Consider the following 19,064-nt stretch of genomic DNA (forward strand, 5'->3'; position numbering starts at 1 on the left):
ACCAATCACATCATCAGCACCACTCAGCTGGAGTAAGGTATCCCATATTATATTTTAAGTTCTGATATACTGTAAATTAAATAGGTGAAAGAACTGTTTCGGGAAATTGCCTTTAATGTTTATGGTGTTATGTTATAGATATTATAGTGCATTTTGCAATTATAGCAATGCTGTTGGACTTTAAAAGCAACATATATGGATTTTTATGGGCATATTTTGAGTTCTGGTATTTGAGTTGCTGTTTGGCTGCTTTTGTCTCACAGACCTGGCAACCCTGTTTGTAATGACGTCAGTGTAGAGCTGTCGCCTGTCGGTGTTGTTGTGCTCCTCGGCAGCGGCAAACATGGACAAAACCTCGCAGATTGACAACCTGGAGATGCGGTTCCAGGCGCTGGAAGGTCGCTTATACGGCGACAGGAGAAACAGGAGCGGAAAACCGGCCAAGGTTTGTCGAGAATAATGTTTAACCGGCGGTTAGCAGATAAGCTAATGAGTTAGCCGTGCGAAGCTAACGCACATCTACAGTCAGAGTGAACGCCCTGCCGCTGCATGCTAGGCGGCTAACGTTAGCTTGGCTGGTTTTAGATATATGCATGGAAATGAATTAGATGCTAGGAAATAAAGCATCTTGCACGAGGTGACATTGTCTGGTCATTTAATCCGGATATGCTCACTTAAACCTTACACAGGCTACTTGCAGTTTGTCCAATTCATAGGGGATCAGACAATTAACTGTCAAACCTGTCTGCTTTAATAATAGACTTCATTTAGCTTCATTTATTCCTTATATTCCTTATTAATGCATATCAAATCAGATAATGTGTGATATGCATGTGTAAACAGAATAATTCAAAGAACTTGTAATTGACTTTTTTTCTTGTCTTTGTGTGTACAATCAACTTGTGAATTTTTATAGTGATATCTGAAAGTAACATTTTGAACCCCTTTCCCTGTGTGTTAAAAACAGTGTTTTTTGGTAATATGTGGTCATAAATAGGTGATTTTCAAAACTTTCCACCAATGGGATTTCCTGGGATTTTTTTTCCCTCACTCAGGACAAACTGAGGATACAAAATCAGCTGAGTTTGCTTCTCTTGCAGGTTTTTTCATAAAATGACTGGACTAACTTGCAATTTGTCCAATTCATAGGGGATCAGACAATTAACTGTCAAACCTGTCTGCTTTAATAGACTTCATTTAGCTTCATTTACCCAGGAGGGAGGTTTTAGTTCATGGGTTGAGACGAAATCTGTTAGGTCTCTGTAATTCGCCTTGAGATAACTTTGCTATGATTTGACGCTTTACAAATAAAATTAAATTGATTGTAGATTGCGTTTTTTCCCCATTAAAGATGCATTTACTCGGTTTGTTACGATGGCTGGGAAGTGTATCGACACCCTGTGCTCTCCTCCGTTAGGATTCATGTGGGAAAAGATCAGTGATCAAACTCACTGACCTTTACTCTCACTGCATTTGAAAATCAATTAATTTATTTATTGAAGAGATTTTTACACATGTAATTTTACTTCATGTGTGCAAATCTCAGCTAAGTAATTCTTGTTTTAGTTTTTTATCTGGCCTTAAGCCGAGTATCATGTGATATGACAGCATTTAAACAGAAAAAAAGGGGCATTGTGGTGTTTTCTCTCTCTCTCTCTCTCTCTCTCTCTCTCTCTCTCTCTTTTCTTTCTTTCTTTCTTTCTTTCGCCCTGAGTTGTAGATGTGTTTGCAACCTGCTGCCAAATTCAGCAGATTTGTCTTAATGACTTTGTATGTATGTGTGTGTGCAGTGTGCCGAGTCGCTGAGCAGGATCCAGGCGGCTCTGGCCAACACCGCCAACAAGAGAGAGCGAGTGAAGATCCTGCACAAGAAGAGTGAGGCTCACACACACACACACACACACTCACCGCAGTGTCAGTGCAGTTATGCAATAAATAACCCCAAAGTTAAGACTAATAGTGGCGTGCTCGGAGGATGAATGTGTATTTTCTTCTCAGGAGAAAACGCTGGTGCTCTTCAAAAAGGAAGAGCAGCTTTCAGAAACATACAAGAAAACAAACGTCAGGCACTCGAGCATGGAGCAGGACTTCATTTTTTTGGAAATCAGCAGAAAACAAAGCGATTCCTCCTCACAAGCAGCAATAAAAACCCAAACTGTTAATTTTATTAAGACATGAACGGAGAAAAGGAGGACAATCTGAGCATCTTGGGGATCTTAGTGAAGCTGGATATCAGACAGTGTTTGGCATTTTTGTTGCATAAATGACAAAAAAATGATTTCTGAAAATTATATTTGATCTGTTTTCCATCAGTTGACCAAGAGATAAGTCAGTGAATTGAATGAATAAATATTTTTGTGTGAGTGTGGGCACAGGGTTTTACATATGCAAAAATCCCCACTTGCCTGCTCTTTGGTAATTCATGTATTTGTTTTGTATTCAAGTGGTTATTGAGCTCATGTATGCACTGTAATTTTAAACAAATGTGTGATTGGTCTCGCTCCTTCTTTAGACAGAATCAAACAGCTGCAGTGACTTTGCTCGGCTTTATGAAACCTGAAATCTTCTCGCTGCTGCTCGAGGATTTTCAGAAGTCATAAACTGTTCGATGAGCTTCCAAGTCTGATAAGTTTTTTTTTTTCTTGCTGTGTAGTTGAAGACCTGATGAAGTACCTGGACCCCCAGTTCACCGACCACATCGCCGTCCCTGATGCCATGAAGCTGGAGTTCATCCTCGCTGGTGAGAGGAAAGCAGGGAGACTGAGGGCTGCATGCATACCAAGATTTAAAAAATTAAATAAAATAAAATAAAAAACACCACTCTGAGCTCCAGATAATCTAATCCCCACATGAATTTTAGCTGATGCAGCCTGTTGTCTTTCCCTCTGTTTTCTGTCTTTCCCGTCGCCCCTGTTTTATTTGGTGGTTTTGTTCTCTTGCAACATTTTTTATTGTTTTATCATTATTTATTTTATTTATTTTTGTTTTCTCAGGGTAATTTACTCAGTTTCCCCTCAATGATCAATAAGTGTCTGATTCTGTAATTTTATGGTGATTAAATTTTAAATGTTTATAACAATTATAGTTTTCATATCATTTTCTGTTAATTTAGTTTGTAAATGTTGTTTAAATGCTTGTGAAAGGCGTGTGGACATCAGACACTGCTCCAGCGTCGCAGACCTGACGTAATTTATTTTGTGTTTGTGTGCAGAGGAGAACTTCCTGCTGTCCCAGGCCGCCCAGCTGGAGCAGGTCAGCAGCCTGCAGCCGCTGCTGGACAGCAGCTACATCAGAGGTGAGCGGGACCCTGCCGCTGCTCTGATGACGAAACCAAACAGTCGGAGCTGAAAGGACCAGTGATGTTTTTTGATAGAAGATTTGCTCGCTCTTTGTTTTGTCCTGGCTGCTCGTCTGGAGAGGACATTTGAAGACTTTCACTTTGGGCTCTGATCACTTGAGACATTCAATTTATTGTACATTTGTTTTTACAATTACATGAAATGAAGAATTGATCAATCAGAAAAAGAACCAATAGGTTAACAGTGAAAATAATTATTAGCTGCAGTCCTATCTACAGAATAACCATGTATGTACGAACAGTACAGGGCTACAGTTTGTATTGATATCACAGCTGTGCCTGTTTTAGTCCCCCAAACTTGATCTCTGTTAAATTATTGTTTCTGAATTTCAAGACATGTGCAGTGCTTTTGACAGACATTAAGAAAAGTTACACTTTTATTTGAATTCACAACCTTTTCTATGTACAGTAGAGTTACAGCACTGCTGAATACTTTGCATGGGTATTTTGTGTGTGTTTTGTGTGTGTGTGTGTGTGTGTGTGTGTGTGTGTGTGTGTGTGTGGTGCTGTTATTGAGCCCATCCAGCTTGTGTCAGGTGTGTTTCAGTGTGTTGTTCCTCTGCTCTTCCCAGATGTGCCAGAGCACGCCACCAAGCTGCAGCGCCTCTCCCAGATCCACATCAAAGAGCAGGTACACACTTCCTCCTCTGTTCCAGCTGTGGCTCAAAAAATACTAAACACAAAATACTAAACGACTTTGCTACAAGTTTGTCAAGAGGGACAGTGTCTCCAAATCGCCTCAAAATCAGGCGACGCTGACTTGACAGATGAACAGCCTCTCCAAGCCTCTCTCTTAAAATAACTCCTAATACGTTTGAAAAGACGAGGCAGGTATTGAGGTGCAGTTCCCTCTTTGTCTCCCTGGCTGTCTGTTTTTTATTTTTGTGGCAGCATGGCAGAGTTTTACTTGTCTATTATTTAAAATAAAGAATAATAAAAAAAGAAGAGCAGGTGACAGGAAAACAGTGGATTACAGCCTTTTGACAGTTTTTCCTGTCAGTACTGATCAATCACAGGAAGTGGGTCTGCGTCCATACGGATGTGTAGTTCTCACAGGAGAGAAACCCTGTTGAGGGAGCGAGAGGACGACAGAGCCTCTTTGAGATACTGGCCCCGTTTGGGCTTGGAAACCAGTCGGTCAGCCGGCTGAGCTGAACTGGGATCCGGCTGAAAGGCGTGATGGACTGGTTGATGCTGGTTGATGACTCAGCTTCTTCCACTCGTCCAGCCTGTGTGTGTCACCTGCTGGAGACGATCCAGAGGTGGAGTTTTAGCTGGCAGAACAAATTTGGTGAAAGTAACTCTTTTGAATATTGAAGATTTTGAATATTCAGTGTTTTTCAAATTCACAAATATCTCTCTGTCTGTCTCTCTCTCTCTCTCTCTCTCTCTCTCTCTCTCTCTCTTTCTCTCTCTCTCGCTCTCTCTCGCTCTCTCTCTCAGGACCAAACTGATGCTCAGTCCCAGGAGGTGAAGAGGCTTTTTGAAGAATACAACAAAATGGTACACTTCTTTCTTTCTTACTTTCTTTCTTTCTTTCTTTTTTTTTCCGTTTTTGTGGTTTTTAACCTTTTTCTTGTCCAGAGAAAGCTAGCGGATCAGATTCAGACACATATCATGTGATGTGCCTGGCTCAAGGGCACTTGAGCAGTGATTTGTGAAGGAGAGGAGAGTGTTTCTCCTTCTCTACTCCCCTGCCTACTGCAGCACACAGAAATGGAAAGATATTGATATTTAAGGGTATAAAAGTCCTGCTGAAGAGACTTGGTGTTATGCTTTTATAAAATGGTTGTAAATGCAGGGAAAGGTCGTTTTTAATTAATAACTGAATAAAACTGTTCTCTGAAAAACAGCTTTTCTCATGATGATATTTGAATGTTTTTTTAAATATTTTTTTACTTATTTATTTATTGAGTAGTTTATTTTTTGGCATCTGTCTTTGGTTGCTGTGGTGTTTCTCCACTTCCCAGAGATCACCTGTCAATCAAACATGTGGGTGGGACTTGTATTTTTTTTTTTTTTTTTTTTTTTTTTTTTGCTCTCTGTTCAGTCATAGCAATCTCTGCTCATGCTAACTACCCAGTTCTTCTTCTGCTGTTTATTCCAAGCAAGCAGGAAACATGAGTGCATCACTTCCTGTGCGGCAGACCCACTGACCCTCTGAACCCTCTGATTGGCAGATGTTCCTGCTGTCCAAGCAGTTCACCCAATGGGACGAGACCCTGAGGAAGCTGGAGGAGGCAAAGGGCATCCGGCCTGTGGAGTAGCAGCGCACACACACACTCACACACACACACACACACACACACACAGCTGACCAACATGATGATGATGACGGCACTTTGGTGGGGTCTTGAGCACACTCATGTTTCACATGTAGTTTGTTCACTGTAGAAATGTCTGTTTTGAATCAAATATTGAGTCTTGGCATCTTATTTTCCCCCAAACAAATCAAAAACCACATTATTCCACTTCCTCAGTGCAAACCAGCCTCTTTCAGCAGCTGATTGTGACTGTGATCGGTGCTGATAGTTGTTTCTTGAGAATCTTTGAAACTGAAAACTTATTGGAAGAAGCTGAAATTATCTCCGCCCATCTGGCAGATATTTCCACCTTTTTTTTAAATGGAGAAATAAGATCCAGAGATTTTATTACATGCTAAAATGATTCATTAAATAGATTTTTTTTTTATCTCTGTTGAAGGTGAATTAAACCTACATATGATTTTCAGGTCTTGATCGGGTCTTAATGGGGGAAAAAATGTTGAGCTGGAGAGTAACATGGCGTAGTGGACATTTTTAACACCAAAAAAACCAAACCCCTGCCAGGAAGCTGAAGGTGAAGTTTGGATTTTTTAAGAAGGAAAACCTGAAGGAAGCGAGTCTGTCAGCATGAACGAGATGAGAGGAAGTGACTCCTCATCATCCTGCTGCACGCTGCTCAGATTTATTTCACACAGAAGAGCTTTTTGTCCTCATTTATTGATTTCACATGTAATGCATTCCACCCCTGCTTCTCTGCTGCAAGCCAGTCACAAGACACACACACACACACACACACACACTCCTCCAGGCTTTGTATTTTCATCTGGATGTCTGTTGAACCGATGAACTGGAGTGAACTTAAAGTAAACTAAAGTTTTCCTTCCCAGTTATAAAGTGTTACATGTACCGTTCAGCATGACTGCAGCTGATGCAATAAATGTCACTACTGTTTCTTTTCTTGGACTCTTTTGTTGTGGAATTTGTTTTGTCGTTTGTCAGGAGAGTTTCCACTGGGGCCTGATGGTTTGGAGCGACTCACACACGCTGATCTCGTCGTGAGGTCAAACCGGCATGACCAAAGATGGAAAATGCTGGAATTGTGTTAAATGAATTAAGTTGGTGGTATTTCATCTCAAAAATTGTCGTTTATAAAATAGCTGGTATATAAGTCCTTGTTCAGTGATTCTAATGCCAGTAAAATCCCTGTCAGGTTATCTGATTTCCTTAAGTGTTACTTTTCTGGTGTAGTATCACAATTATGAACACAATTATGAAATTAAATTGTACATTGAATCGGCTTCGCGGATCATCCTCCAAAATAAAGCTAGAATTTCAGTACATTTCAGGAAAAGAACATTCATCTCTGAAACAAAACCCTGTAGAGTTGACATACTGGATCTCACAATGTAATGTTAGGAGGAATATGTGTCAAGGATATTTAAAAAAAAAAAAAAAAAGAAAGAAAGAAAAAGGTGCTCTCAGCTGCTGTTGAGTGGAGTCACCTGCTGGCTGCAGAGTGTCAAAACATTCATCATATTTGAGATAAGAAAGCAAGACCAGCACAGGACCAGCCACCGCCTGGTTCTGTATGTAGTTTAATCATTTTTTGGCCTGTTGGTGGCGCTGTGGTTGGTCAATCACTTTCATTTCCTTTTTTTTTTTTTTTTTTTTTTGATACAGGATTCAAATGTAAAAAAAAAAAAAAAAAGAAAGAAAAAAAAAATTGACCCTGCTGTGTCTGACATCCTGAGTGTGAAGCTTATGGGTCTGTCGGCCTGGTGGTGACGCTGTGGTGGGACAATCAGGTTTATAGTCAAAATCCATCATTCCTCTAAGTTTGATCCAAAACGGGGGGCAGAGTATTGTGTTTTGGACGCCCAAGCCGTTGTAGCAGCTTTAAACTCTAGTAAGCTTGTTTTAATTTTTTAAGAGCTTCATTCTACTGATAATAAAACACACAGAACCGACGAACATGATAAACACTTCATTATTGAGGCGATCAGACATTTACATTTGCTCTGTGAACTGTGAGCGCTAAACTGTACAAGCACAGCCTCATGAAGTGCGGCGTTCACAGCATTCAGCTCAACGCGTCATTTGAATAAATATTCTGATATACGGCCCAGATTAACGAGAGTTTCAGCGTCCTACTCACGCTCACATGAGAACATCAGAGGACATGGGACACACTCTGCAAAGACAGTCCATCAACTATGAGAAAAATTTGTTTTCATTTGTTTCATGTAAGAACTTGATTGAAAAAGCGACAGCACCTTGAAATTAAACAGAGCGTCCCACCGTTCTCATGATTAGTCACTAATTTCAACAGGATTCTTGAAATGAGTCGATATACATTGTGTAAAAGTTAAATTATTTCACCACACTGACGGATTTTTCCAAAAATTCAGTCTATGATGCTAAAATGCCAAGATGGGTTTATTTTTATTTATTTATTTTTTTTCCCCCAGTGATTTGTCTCTATAATATAAAAATCCTTTTGCTTTTCCTGCTGCCTGGAGCACTAGACGGAGATTTTTCCCTAATATTTCATCAAGGCCATTGGAGATAATGCTTGGTGTGTGATTAATGGTGGCATCAAATCAATGAAGGCAGCAGTTGTGGCATGTTATTACATGATATACTGAATTATTACATATTCATCCAATAGACAAAAAAGTGCAAAGGCCACATTATGTAAAACGTTACTGTAAAATGCAGGAAACATTGCAATTTTATTCCAAAATCCATTGAGTTATTACCAAATGTGGGGAAAGGTTATCACATTATGGAGAGTTATTACAAAATATGGCGATGTTACATGAGGTGTTGCTCCAAAGTTTCACACACTTTAATTGGAGAAAATAATAAATCCAGCCTCCATTCATTCTCAGTTACAAGCTCTGCTCATTTATCCAGAGCTGGTGACGGAAGCAGCAAACGAGTGAACCATCTCGCATCTTTCCCGTCTCTGGTGTAGTTCCTACCCTAAGAGAGCTGCTAGTGAGTGACGTCACTGTGACCGTAAAGACAGCAGTCCGCTTTGTTTTGGTCCAGATACAGGAAACAGGAAGTGTGATTAGAGGGTGAACTTTGCCCTGCATTCCAGTACTCATACTACCATACTATTTAGTATGCAAGAAAAAGAGTTAGTATGTCCCATTACATACAATCGGCACTTTGATTCAACTGATTTTGATATTTCATTTTATAAACCATCTGATGCCTCGTGTGTATTCTGCAGACACCCTAAATACTAAATATGAGCAAACTAGTGGAAACCTAAAGGAGCCCAGAGGCTTGCATGTATTTTATCAGGCTTTTATTTAACCCTCTGAATTAAATTTCCCTCATTTATTTTCAAAAATATTTTTAAAAATCACTACATCAGTCTACAAGATCAATTTTTAGTTGGACAGTGTAGAGTCATGACTAAAAAAAAAAAAAACAAAAAAACAACAACAAAAAAACAAAGAATTCCTTCTTCTCTTCAAACTTGAAAAAAATGTGAGAGAAAAACAAATAGAATTAAAATAAGAAGTCTAAGTAAAATGTATTAATTTTATAAAAAAGAAGAAGAAAGGGGAAAAAATACTCAGCCTAACTTGGAAAAAAAAGGTGCACGAGTTGTGCACCTAGATCAACTGGGTTCTCATTAAATGGGCAGGCCATTTTCCAAGAGAACTGATTGGTCAGTAGGTGGGGCTTTTCTACCTGCTGGGCACTTATCCTGAACTTAAACTGCTCCGGTGCAGTTTAGGTGTTCAGCGTATGTTACCATGGCAACATACCGCGATAAAAAGTAAGCCACCTTTATGGTACAGAAAACCCAGGGTTAAGCCTGAAGTTAGCTCGCTAAGCCAAAATCCAGCTTTATGGTACAGGCCTCAGTTCTCTTGGAAAATGGCCTGCCCATTTGATGAGAACTCAGTGGATCTAGGTTCCCTTTCTTCTTCTTCTTTTATAAAATTAATACATTTTACTTAGACCTCTTATTTCAAATCTCTTTTGTTTTTCTCTCACATTTTCTTTTCAAGTTTGAAGAGAAGAAAAAGGGTTAGGGTTAGGGTTTAAATTCATGCCAGTTGATGCCAAATGTTTTACAGTCTTTAAGTGACAGTGAAATAATATGGTTTATAAAATGAAATATCAAAATCAGTTGAATCAAAGTGACAATTCTGACGAACCTCAAACTGAGGGCAGACCTCCATCAAGGGTCGACCCTCACTGTGAGAGAGGGCCAGTTCCTCTGCAGGAGTGTATGGCTGAGTGGGAGACGCATTAATTTATTGAACGCACAAATGTTACTATAGTCAGATCTACTCGTGCTCCTCTGTCGTAAAGTATGTGGCTTGGGTGGATTTTTCTTTGTCTGCGATTGGTCGTATGCAGCAAACACCGCCCTTTTATGTGAGCGCGCACAGATCTAGATTGGAAAAGCCTAGGTTGAATTAGCGAGTTGATAGACAGCTTTATGATACAGAAAATCCGGATTGCGGATGACTGGTTAAGTGAAGCCAGATAACCAAGAGAAACCCCGGGTATGTTAATCCAGCTGCATGGTACAGGCCCCAGGATGTTCTACTACATCTCCATCAGAGGTCAGGGATGACGTATGTAGTGTGTCCCAATAGTATGCATATGCATGCATACTGCATACTACACTACATACTTTGTAAGGGCAGCTGCAGCCCATACTAAAAGTAAAAAGTAGAAGTATGCAATTTGGAATGCAGCCTTGGTTTCCAACATCACAGAGCAACAAGAGGGAGGTAAGAGGTCAAAGGTCATTGCTACATTGGACCAGCCGCCCTATTAGCTGCTGCAAACACACAAACACACAAAAACAGAACGTACAACACAAAACATGAATACCATGAAGAAACAGAAACTGATGAAGGAAACAACCTGCAGAGAGAAATAAAGTCAAAACGCAGCAAATTTGAAGAAATTAAAGGAAAAAAACTGGAGAGGACTTCTTGTCTTCTTCTTTAAGTTGAAGCAAATGTACTGTATGTACAGTTATAATGCACAGATAAAGGGATAGTCTTAGTGAATGTATGTACCTTTGTTATGCAGTGTCAGCAAACTTCAGTTACTTGGTTTTGTTGCATAATGCTGCCTCTGTTATGAAAGCAAATGGGAAAAAAGAAAAAAACAGGAACAGTTTGGTCATGAAAAAGAAAAGAAAAAAATAAATTGGATCTACATGATCAGAAAAACAGCAGCAAGATAACCGCTAAATATACAGTGGTGGAAAAAAGTTTTCAGACACCCTTAAAATTTTACACAATCTCACAATCTCAAATATTATCATGAAATACATGTGGAAAAATCTTTTTTGTGTTTCAAAAGGTGTGGCTGCATTAGACAGATGCAAACAAATACAAATTATATTTTTTTTTGTTTATTGTTTACAAGAAAAATAAACAAAACTAAATTCTTGACAGTTTAATCTTTACCTTCAGGCGTGTTTCCTGCGTTAGGTTCCTTGTTTTAGCCATTTTTGTGTCTGAAGAACTTTCAAATGTGCTGGCTTTATGTAGACTCGAAGCTTGGCATCAGGATGATGAAATTGAATACTGAAATTTCATAAATTTCCATTTATGAAGTTCCATTTATATTTTAATGAATATTTATTAGGCTAAATAATGATTTTTAAAGAACCTTACATGGATGCTATTTTTTAACATATATTTAAGCATTATTACATGAGAGGGTGTGAAGTGACAATAATGACGGTCAAGCACACCCTTGAGTGTAATAATGCGATTATACAACTATTACCAACAAAATAAAATGTATAATCAAAATGTATTCATACTGTGGGCTTATCATGTTTTCTAGACATCGTGATTTCCCAAAATTGAATAAATACACACATAGCAACACAAAATTGCTTTGCTAGTTCAATCATGTTGTAACTAGAATATCCGCTGGAAAACATCGTTTTTTCATGGACTGATAGTTATACTCCTGCCGACTTCTCAGTCATTTTTAATCTAACAGGTGCCGTGACAAGACTCACCAACACAGCTGATCTTTATCTACAACCAACTTATATTAACGGTTATATTTAAATACAGGCTACTGGTTTCCGGTGTCGGCGCCAGAACAAACATATATCTTTTCATAAACTCACCGGCACTAAGCAGTCACATTAAGGCTGAACAGTTATATCATTTCAATCCCACCTTTTGGGGGCTTTTGCTCATCACCTTTTCCGGCTATTATCAATTTACCTCTGAAATAAAGACAACAGTTTTCGCAGATGTGTTGATTTATTAAATGTTCATTTCAATGTACAGATGCAAACAAATTGACATTGATTAAATCAATGGCCTAGGAAACTCATAAAGACTAAACAAATTAATAATGATTACTAGCCTAATTGATAATTGATAGCATTAACACATTAATAACAAGAACAAAGTTACAGCCGCACATCTCTGTGGAAAATCTGACAGGTACTGTCCGTGGTGCTGAATCTGCCTCTGCAGGTACTGTCCGTGGTGCTGACTCTCCTGAGGCTTTTTATTCTCTTTATTATAGAAATTAAAGCTCCATAAAATTCACGGAGGATCTTGTTTAGCTCTTCTTTACTTACAGCTGAGAAATCAGGCCGTACTGCCTTCATTTCCAGCTGATCCCCTCTTCACTCGTCACTCTCGCATATCTCGGCTTTTTCTGTTCTGTCTTGTCTTCCTCGTTCAGCCATGTATCCAAACTTAGGTCGCCAAATGAATCAAAATTGACAACAAAACGGTCCATTATGCAGACTAACAAAGTTGACAGTGGCTTTTGATGCGGGTTTCAGTGAAACGTTTCGTATTGCCATGGAAACCACACAGACTCGGGCAATAACTTTATAGGTGGAGAAATATTTTCAGTGATGAGGTATTTTTCATTTGAGCACGGCTAGCCGTGCTGTCGTGCTCATTTGAGCACATTCTAAACATTTGATTGACCAATCAGATTGCTCGGTCAGATCTACATATTGTATAATTTTTAAAAATCTCACATACCCCGTGGAGTTCCTTCACGTACTCATAGGGGTACGCGTAACCCCATTTGAGAAACTGTTCTATAGGAATATATGATTTGGTAAAGCCATGATATATTTTCTTTAAACATGACAAACAGGTTAGAAAGAGGTGTTTTGGAGTTACAAAAGATGACTACAAGGTCTTTTGAAGGCTGAGTTCAGACGCGCGCACACACACACACACACACACACACACACACACACACTTGTGCATTACATTTTTTATTATTATTGTTCTTTGCCCTCTCTTTTTATCTTCAAAATGCCATGTGAGGGAGGGTCTCACTCTTCATGCTGAATGAGGAAACATTGTTATGTGAACAGTATTAATAAAGATTAATAAAGAATACTTTGTTCCTGTATTGCTCTCCAAACATAAAATAATAATAATAATAATAATCATCATCATCATCATCATAACAATAATGATGATGATAATAATAATAATAATAATAATAATGATGATGATGATGATGATGATGATGTTATTATTTGAAGACTTTGAGTTAATTATTCAAAGAGTTTGGATAACCAGTATTTCAGTATTTCTTAGGAAGTTCCCTTTATTCTGTCTTTTCCTGTAACTTCTATTTCATCATGCAAATTACAATCACAGTCAGATAAACTTTGATTCCTGAGGGGAGATGGGCTCAGTCAAATTCTCATTGTGATATGTCAAAACACTTGAACAATTTTGCACAGGGTTAGGGTTGGTTGCTTCACGTCATACTTGTTAAATAGGAACCTCTCTGTATCCAAGTCATCGTCTTTTCTTTAACCATTATTAGATGTTGAAATACACTGATGAGAGAATGAGACAGCAAAAAAGTTTTTTTTTCTAGATGTTTTTAAATGGTCATCAGTGAAAACATGACAACAATTCATCAAGAACTGACAACATGTGAAGGCCACATCTCCCCAGGACTGCAGCCCTGGTTTTTTCCCATATAAAAAAAATACATAAAGTTAATAAATGACAACACTGGTCTAAATTGCAGTAATACAGCATTTCTGACTTTGGTGTGACAACCATTTAAAAATGACACCATGAAAAACCGTCAAGAAATATAAACACATGCTGTGCAACTTGACAACCTGGGAACAATTTTGAAACAAATGTGGTCACTTTTTAAGGTTTAATGGTATAAACCAATATAAAGTGGAGTATAGAAATTCCATGTTGCTGTTTTCAGCTCTTTCCAAACTGTGTTGTGAAAATCCATGCTAGATTCAAGCTCCTCCTGCTGTTTTTCCGACTTTCTAAAACAAGAGCTCTGCCCCTGAATTCCTGAAAATTCACAATGAAGGAATCCATAAAGCGAGTGAACACAACATCTGTGGAAAAGTGATGGCATAAACCCAAAGTGAACCTGTTCTGAAACAAAAATAGAATTTGAGAAGAAGCATAACAAAATCCACCACACTGGTCCAAGTTAATTATTAAGCTGCAGGCAAAAAGCTAAGCAATGTTCGTTCTATCCTGCCCACCATACTGCTGTGATGTGTACTTTTGGGGAAGGGGAGAGAGAGAGAGAGAGCAGAAAGGCTTAATAAAAAAAAAAAATCTAAGCAGCCAAATCCCTTTCTGGACACACAACTTGTCATGATTCTCATGCTGCAACCAAAACCAAGCAGCCTGAGAGAAAAGGGAAAAAAAGATAATTCTTTGTTCATGTGGTGAAAAAGTTTGAGACTAAGGCAAAAAAAAATCATCTGTGTGCAAATAAACAAGCTTTTCAGTGGATTAAGTTTGTGAGAGAAAGATGAATCAACCAGATAGCATACAGCAGTACACACGTGTACAGATTCTAGAAAAGCCTTAAATTAGTAGCACGTCTTATATCAAGTACTGAAACATGTTTTAAAATACTGGTACTAGCAGCACCAGTATAAACAGCGATGTGATTCTTCAGTTTTGAGCTGTAGAGAAATCTTTATGGTTTCTCTCCTGTACGTGTCAACATGTGTGTTTTCAGGTGTGAGCGGCAGATATATTTTTTATCACAGGTGGTGCAGCTGTATGGTCTCTCTCCTCTAGGCCTATGTGTCAACATGTGTGTTTTCAGATGTGAGCAGCGGATAAATTTTTTTACCACAGGTGGTACAGCTGTATGGTTTCTCTCCTGTATGCATCATCGTGTGTCTTTTCAGGTGTGGGCGATGCCTAAATTTTTTACCACAGGTGGTGCAGCTGAATGGTCTCTCTCCTGTGTGTGTCAACATGTGTCTTTTCAGGTATGAGTGGCAGATGAATTTTTTATCACAGGTGGTGCAGCTGTATGGTCTCTCTCCTGAATGTGTCAACATGTGTGTTTTCAGGTGTTGGCGGTGCCTAAATTTTTTATCACAGCTGGTGCAACTATATGGTTTCTCTCCTGTGTGTATCATCATGTGTGTTTTCAAGATGCTTTTCAAAGAGAAACCCTTCCCACAAGTGCTACAGGTCAAAGGCTTTGTGTGCATTCGAGTGTGGACTTTTAACAAGGAGCAGGAAGTAAATCTAAAATAAACTGTATATGTAATAAACCCTCTCTAAATGAGAAAGACCAACAAAACCACATTTTTGTAGACTGGAAAAAGAGAGACAACCACGGAATGCAATAAGAGCATTACTAATAGACGATCAGGAGTGCACAGATCCTGTCCTGATTTCAAAGGATATTTTCAAATTCTACTGCAAACTGTACTCGTCCTCTTATTCATCCACAGATGCCGATCTCTTTGAGCATGTTAAGGATTGAATCCCCAGAATTGATGAGTGTTTCAAAAGCTTATGTGAGGCAGATATCAATATGGAAGAAGTGGAAAAGGCTATGAAATGCTTAGCGCTGGACAAATCTCCAGGATCAGATGGCACTTCTTGAAGCTGGCATCACACAAATCATCTCAGACACACAATCTGGTTTTATAAAAGGACCATCAATTCATAATAACATACGCCTTGTGCTTGATTTACTGAAATACAATCAATTAACAAAAGAAGAGGGTTTTATTTTATTCTTAGATTTTATTTAAAGCATTCGACACAATCATCTGGCTCCGCCCACTGACGGCCAATGTCCAATCACAGCCGGACATGAGGATGCAGACTACCTGGAGGCAGGTGCGGGGTAACAGGAGCAGAGAAAAGCTCACTGCTATAGATGTATTGTGTGTTGTATATTCAGGTCTGTGGGCAGGACAAAACAGAATGCAGAGATGAGACATGAAATTGTGTCTTCTGGGCGGAGGGGAAAGTTTTCTAAGAACTCGGAGGGAACTTCTTAGGAAGTTCCCTTTATTCTGTCTTTTCCTGTAACTTCTATTTCATCATGCAAATTACAAAATGACACCATGAAAAAATGTCAAAAAATATAAACACATGCTGTGCAACTTGACCAACTGGGAACAATTTTGAAACAAATGTGGTCACTTTATAAGGTTTAATGGTATAAACCAATATTAACTGGAGTATAGAAAAGCCATGTTTCTGTTTTTCTAAACTGTGTTGTGAAAATCCATGCTAGATTCAAGCTCCTCCTGCTGTTTTTCCGACTTTCTAAAACAAGAGCTCTGCCCCTGAATTCCTGAAAATTCACAATGAAGAAATCCATAAAGCAAGTGAACACAACATCTGTGGAAAAGTGATGGCATGAACCCGAAATGAACTTGTTCTGAAACAAAAACAGAATTTGATAAGAAACATAACAAAATCCACCACATTGGTCCAAGTTAATTATTAAGCTGCAGGCAAAAAGCTAAGCAAAGTTTGTTCTATCCTGCCCACCATACTGCTGTGATGTGTACTTTTGGAGAAGGGGAGAGAGAAGAAAGGCTTTAAAAAAAAAAAAAAAAATTCAAAATCTAAGCAGCCAAATCCATTTCAAGACATACAAGTTGTCACGATTCTCATGCTACAACCAAAACAAAGGGGCCTGAGAGAAAAGGCAAAAAAAAAAAAAAAAAAAAAAAAAAAAAAAATTCTATTGCTGTGTGGAGAAAAAGTTTATGAGACTAAGGCAAAAAATCATCTGTGTGCACATAAATGAAGTGGATTAAGTTTGTGAGAGAAATATGAATCAACCAGATAGCATACAGCAGTACACACGTGTACAGATTCTGGAAACGCTCTAATTTAGTAGCACGTCTTATGTCAAGTAAAGAAACATGTTTTAAAATACTGGTACTAGCAGCACCAGTATAAACAGCAATGTGATTCTTCAGTTTTGAGCTGTAGAGAAATCTTTATGGTTTCTCTCCTGTGTGTGTCAACATGTGTCTTTTCAGGTGTGCGCGGCAGATATATTTTTTACCACAGGTGGTACAGCTGTATGGTTTCTCTCCTGTATGTATCATCGTGTGTCTTTTCAGGTTTGGGCGATGCTTAAATTTTTTACCACAGGTGGTGCAGCTGAATGGTCTCTCTCCTGTGTGTGTCAACATGTGTCTTTTCCGGTGTGAGAGGTGGTCAAATTTTTTACCACAGGTGGTGCAGCTGAATGGTCTCTCTCCTGTATGTGTCAACATGTGTGTTTTCAGGTGTGAGTGGCAGATTAATTTTTTATTACAGGTGGTGCACCTGTATGGTTGCTTTCCTGTACGTGTCAACATGTGTCTTTTCAGGTGTGAGCGGCAGATAAATTTTTTATCACAGGTGGTGCAGCTGTATGGTCTCTCTCCTCTAGGCCTATGTGTCAACATGTGTGTTTTCAGGGTTGAGGCCCAGATAAATTTTTTATCACAGGTGGTGCAGCTGAATTGTCTCTCTCCTGTATGTCTCAACATGTGTGTTTTCAGGTGTGAGTGGCAGATGAATTTTTTATTACAGGTGGTGCAGCTGTATGGTCTCTCTCCTGAATGTGTCAACATGTGTCTTTTCAGGTATGAGTGGCAGATGAATTTTTTATCACAGGTGGTGCAGCTGTATTGTCTCTCTCCTGAATGTGTCAACATGTGTGTTTTCAGGTGTTGGTGTTGCCTAAATTTTTTATCACAGGCTGTGCAGCTATATGGTTTCTCTCCTGTGTGTATCATCATGTGTTTTTTCAAGTTGCTTTTCAAAGAGAAACCCTTCCCACAAGTGCTACAGGTCAAAGGCTTTGTGTGCATTCGAGTGTGGACTTTTAACAAGGAGCAGGAAGTAAATCTCTTTCTGCACAAAAGACACTTGTGAGGTTTCTCCTCTGTGTGTGTTTTGTGATGTCTGGCCAAAACTGAACGGTACCTAAACTCCTTCCCACATCGGATACAGCGGTGAGGTTTCTCACCTGCGTGGGTTCTAAGATGCTCTTTAAACACTGAAAGAACTTTGAATGTTTCCCCACAAACTCTGCATCTGAGGAGCTTTTTGCCAGTGTGCTTTCCCGGGGAAGTTTGCAGCTTCTTCATGTTGGAAAACTCTTTACTGCAGCTGTCACGCTCAGGAGCTCTGTTTTGTTGTTGTGGCTCAGTGCTCTGAGCTGATCCTGCGCTCCCACAGCTGGATGGTTTGGAACCTTCACTCTCAGCAACATGATGGCTGTGAGAGCGAAGCCGTCTCTCACTGTTTGAAACTCCAGAGCCCTCTCCATCAGCTTCAGATTGAGTCAAGTTCAATGAGATATTGCCTACAGGCTCTTCTTCTTCTGCACTCCGAGTCTGGCAAAGCTCTGAATGCTGAGACTGATGGTCACTGTGGTCACTTCCATCAGGAGTCGACCTGAAGACATCCTCCTCCTCCAGCACTAAAGGCTGCTCTCTTTCTTGACCGGTGCACAGTTCCTCCTGTTCCTCTTTAATCTGTGGGACCTCTTGACCCAGACTGGAGTTGTTCTCCAGCTTGCAGAGCTGCTGGTCAAGGAGAAGCTCCTGCTTACACTCAGGTGGCTGTGGACCATCTGTGGAGACAAAAAGGTGAAGGAACATGAGGAGCCCCGACCATGTATTGAGTGCATAAAGGAACAGATCTCTTCAGAAAGGTCGCCATTTCTGTGTTATAAATCCTTTTTTGATTGGTTTTATGTAATATTCTAATATTTTGAGATACTGTAGTTTTTATTTTCATGAACTGTAAGTCACAATCATCAAAATAAATACAGAAAGGCTTGGAATATTTCACTTTAACCCTCGCGGCGCCCCGGGTGGGTCAAAAAGACCCGGGAGCCGTAGGGGCTCCGGGGAGAGGCTTAAGCGAGGCCCAGCTGGCCGAGGGGGACGGGGCTTCTCCCCGGAGTCGGCGGGACAGGAGCGGGGTGAGGGGGAGGCTGAGGAGGAGGAGGAGGAGGAGGAGCTGCCCTCCAGGGACGGCAACACGACCTGGTCCCTGGACCCCCGCGTTCGAGCGGACCCGGGCAGGATCAGCCTGTCGGGGCCGAGGGGCCCCACCGCCCTGGCCCGGAGGCTGTGCGCGGACCCCGCGTCGGCGGTGCGCGCGTTCCTCACC

The 19,064-nt window shown here is 39.8% G+C and overlaps 1 protein-coding gene across 2 annotated transcripts; it reads left to right on the top strand.

Moving 5' to 3' along the window:
• Positions 1 to 279: 279 nt before the first annotated feature.
• On the top strand, positions 280 to 12,869 carry dctn3 (dynactin 3 (p22)). 2 transcript variants are annotated; one of them, XM_030073148.1, is made up of 8 exons: positions 280 to 445; positions 1,791 to 1,875; positions 2,654 to 2,740; positions 3,212 to 3,295; positions 3,931 to 3,989; positions 4,802 to 4,861; positions 5,539 to 5,670; positions 12,834 to 12,869. In XM_030073148.1, exons 1-7 carry the CDS (start codon positions 344 to 346, stop codon positions 5,623 to 5,625), a joined length of 564 nt encoding a protein of 187 aa, XP_029929008.1. In that variant the 5' UTR covers positions 280 to 343; the 3' UTR covers positions 5,626 to 5,670; positions 12,834 to 12,869. The 2 variants fall into 2 exon arrangements, with proteins under 2 accessions (XP_029929008.1, XP_029929007.1); XM_030073147.1 differs by lacking the exon at positions 12,834 to 12,869 and having other exon boundaries at positions 5,539 to 6,585.
• The last annotated feature ends 6,195 nt before the right edge of the window (positions 12,870 to 19,064 follow it).

This window comes from Myripristis murdjan, chromosome 16 (assembly GCF_902150065.1).
Source record: "Myripristis murdjan chromosome 16, fMyrMur1.1, whole genome shotgun sequence".
Taxonomy (NCBI): domain Eukaryota; kingdom Metazoa; phylum Chordata; class Actinopteri; order Holocentriformes; family Holocentridae; genus Myripristis; species Myripristis murdjan.

Coding starts and splice junctions, on each gene's coding strand:
- dctn3 (XM_030073148.1), top strand. CDS start 344: ATGGACAAAACCTCGCAGATTGACAACCTGGAGATGCGGTTCCAGGCG. Junction 3,990..4,801: donor AGATCCACATCAAAGAGCAG/GTACACACTTCC, acceptor TCTCTCTCTCAG/GACCAAACTGATGCTCAGTC. Junction 4,862..5,538: donor TTGAAGAATACAACAAAATG/GTACACTTCTTT, acceptor TCTGATTGGCAG/ATGTTCCTGCTGTCCAAGCA.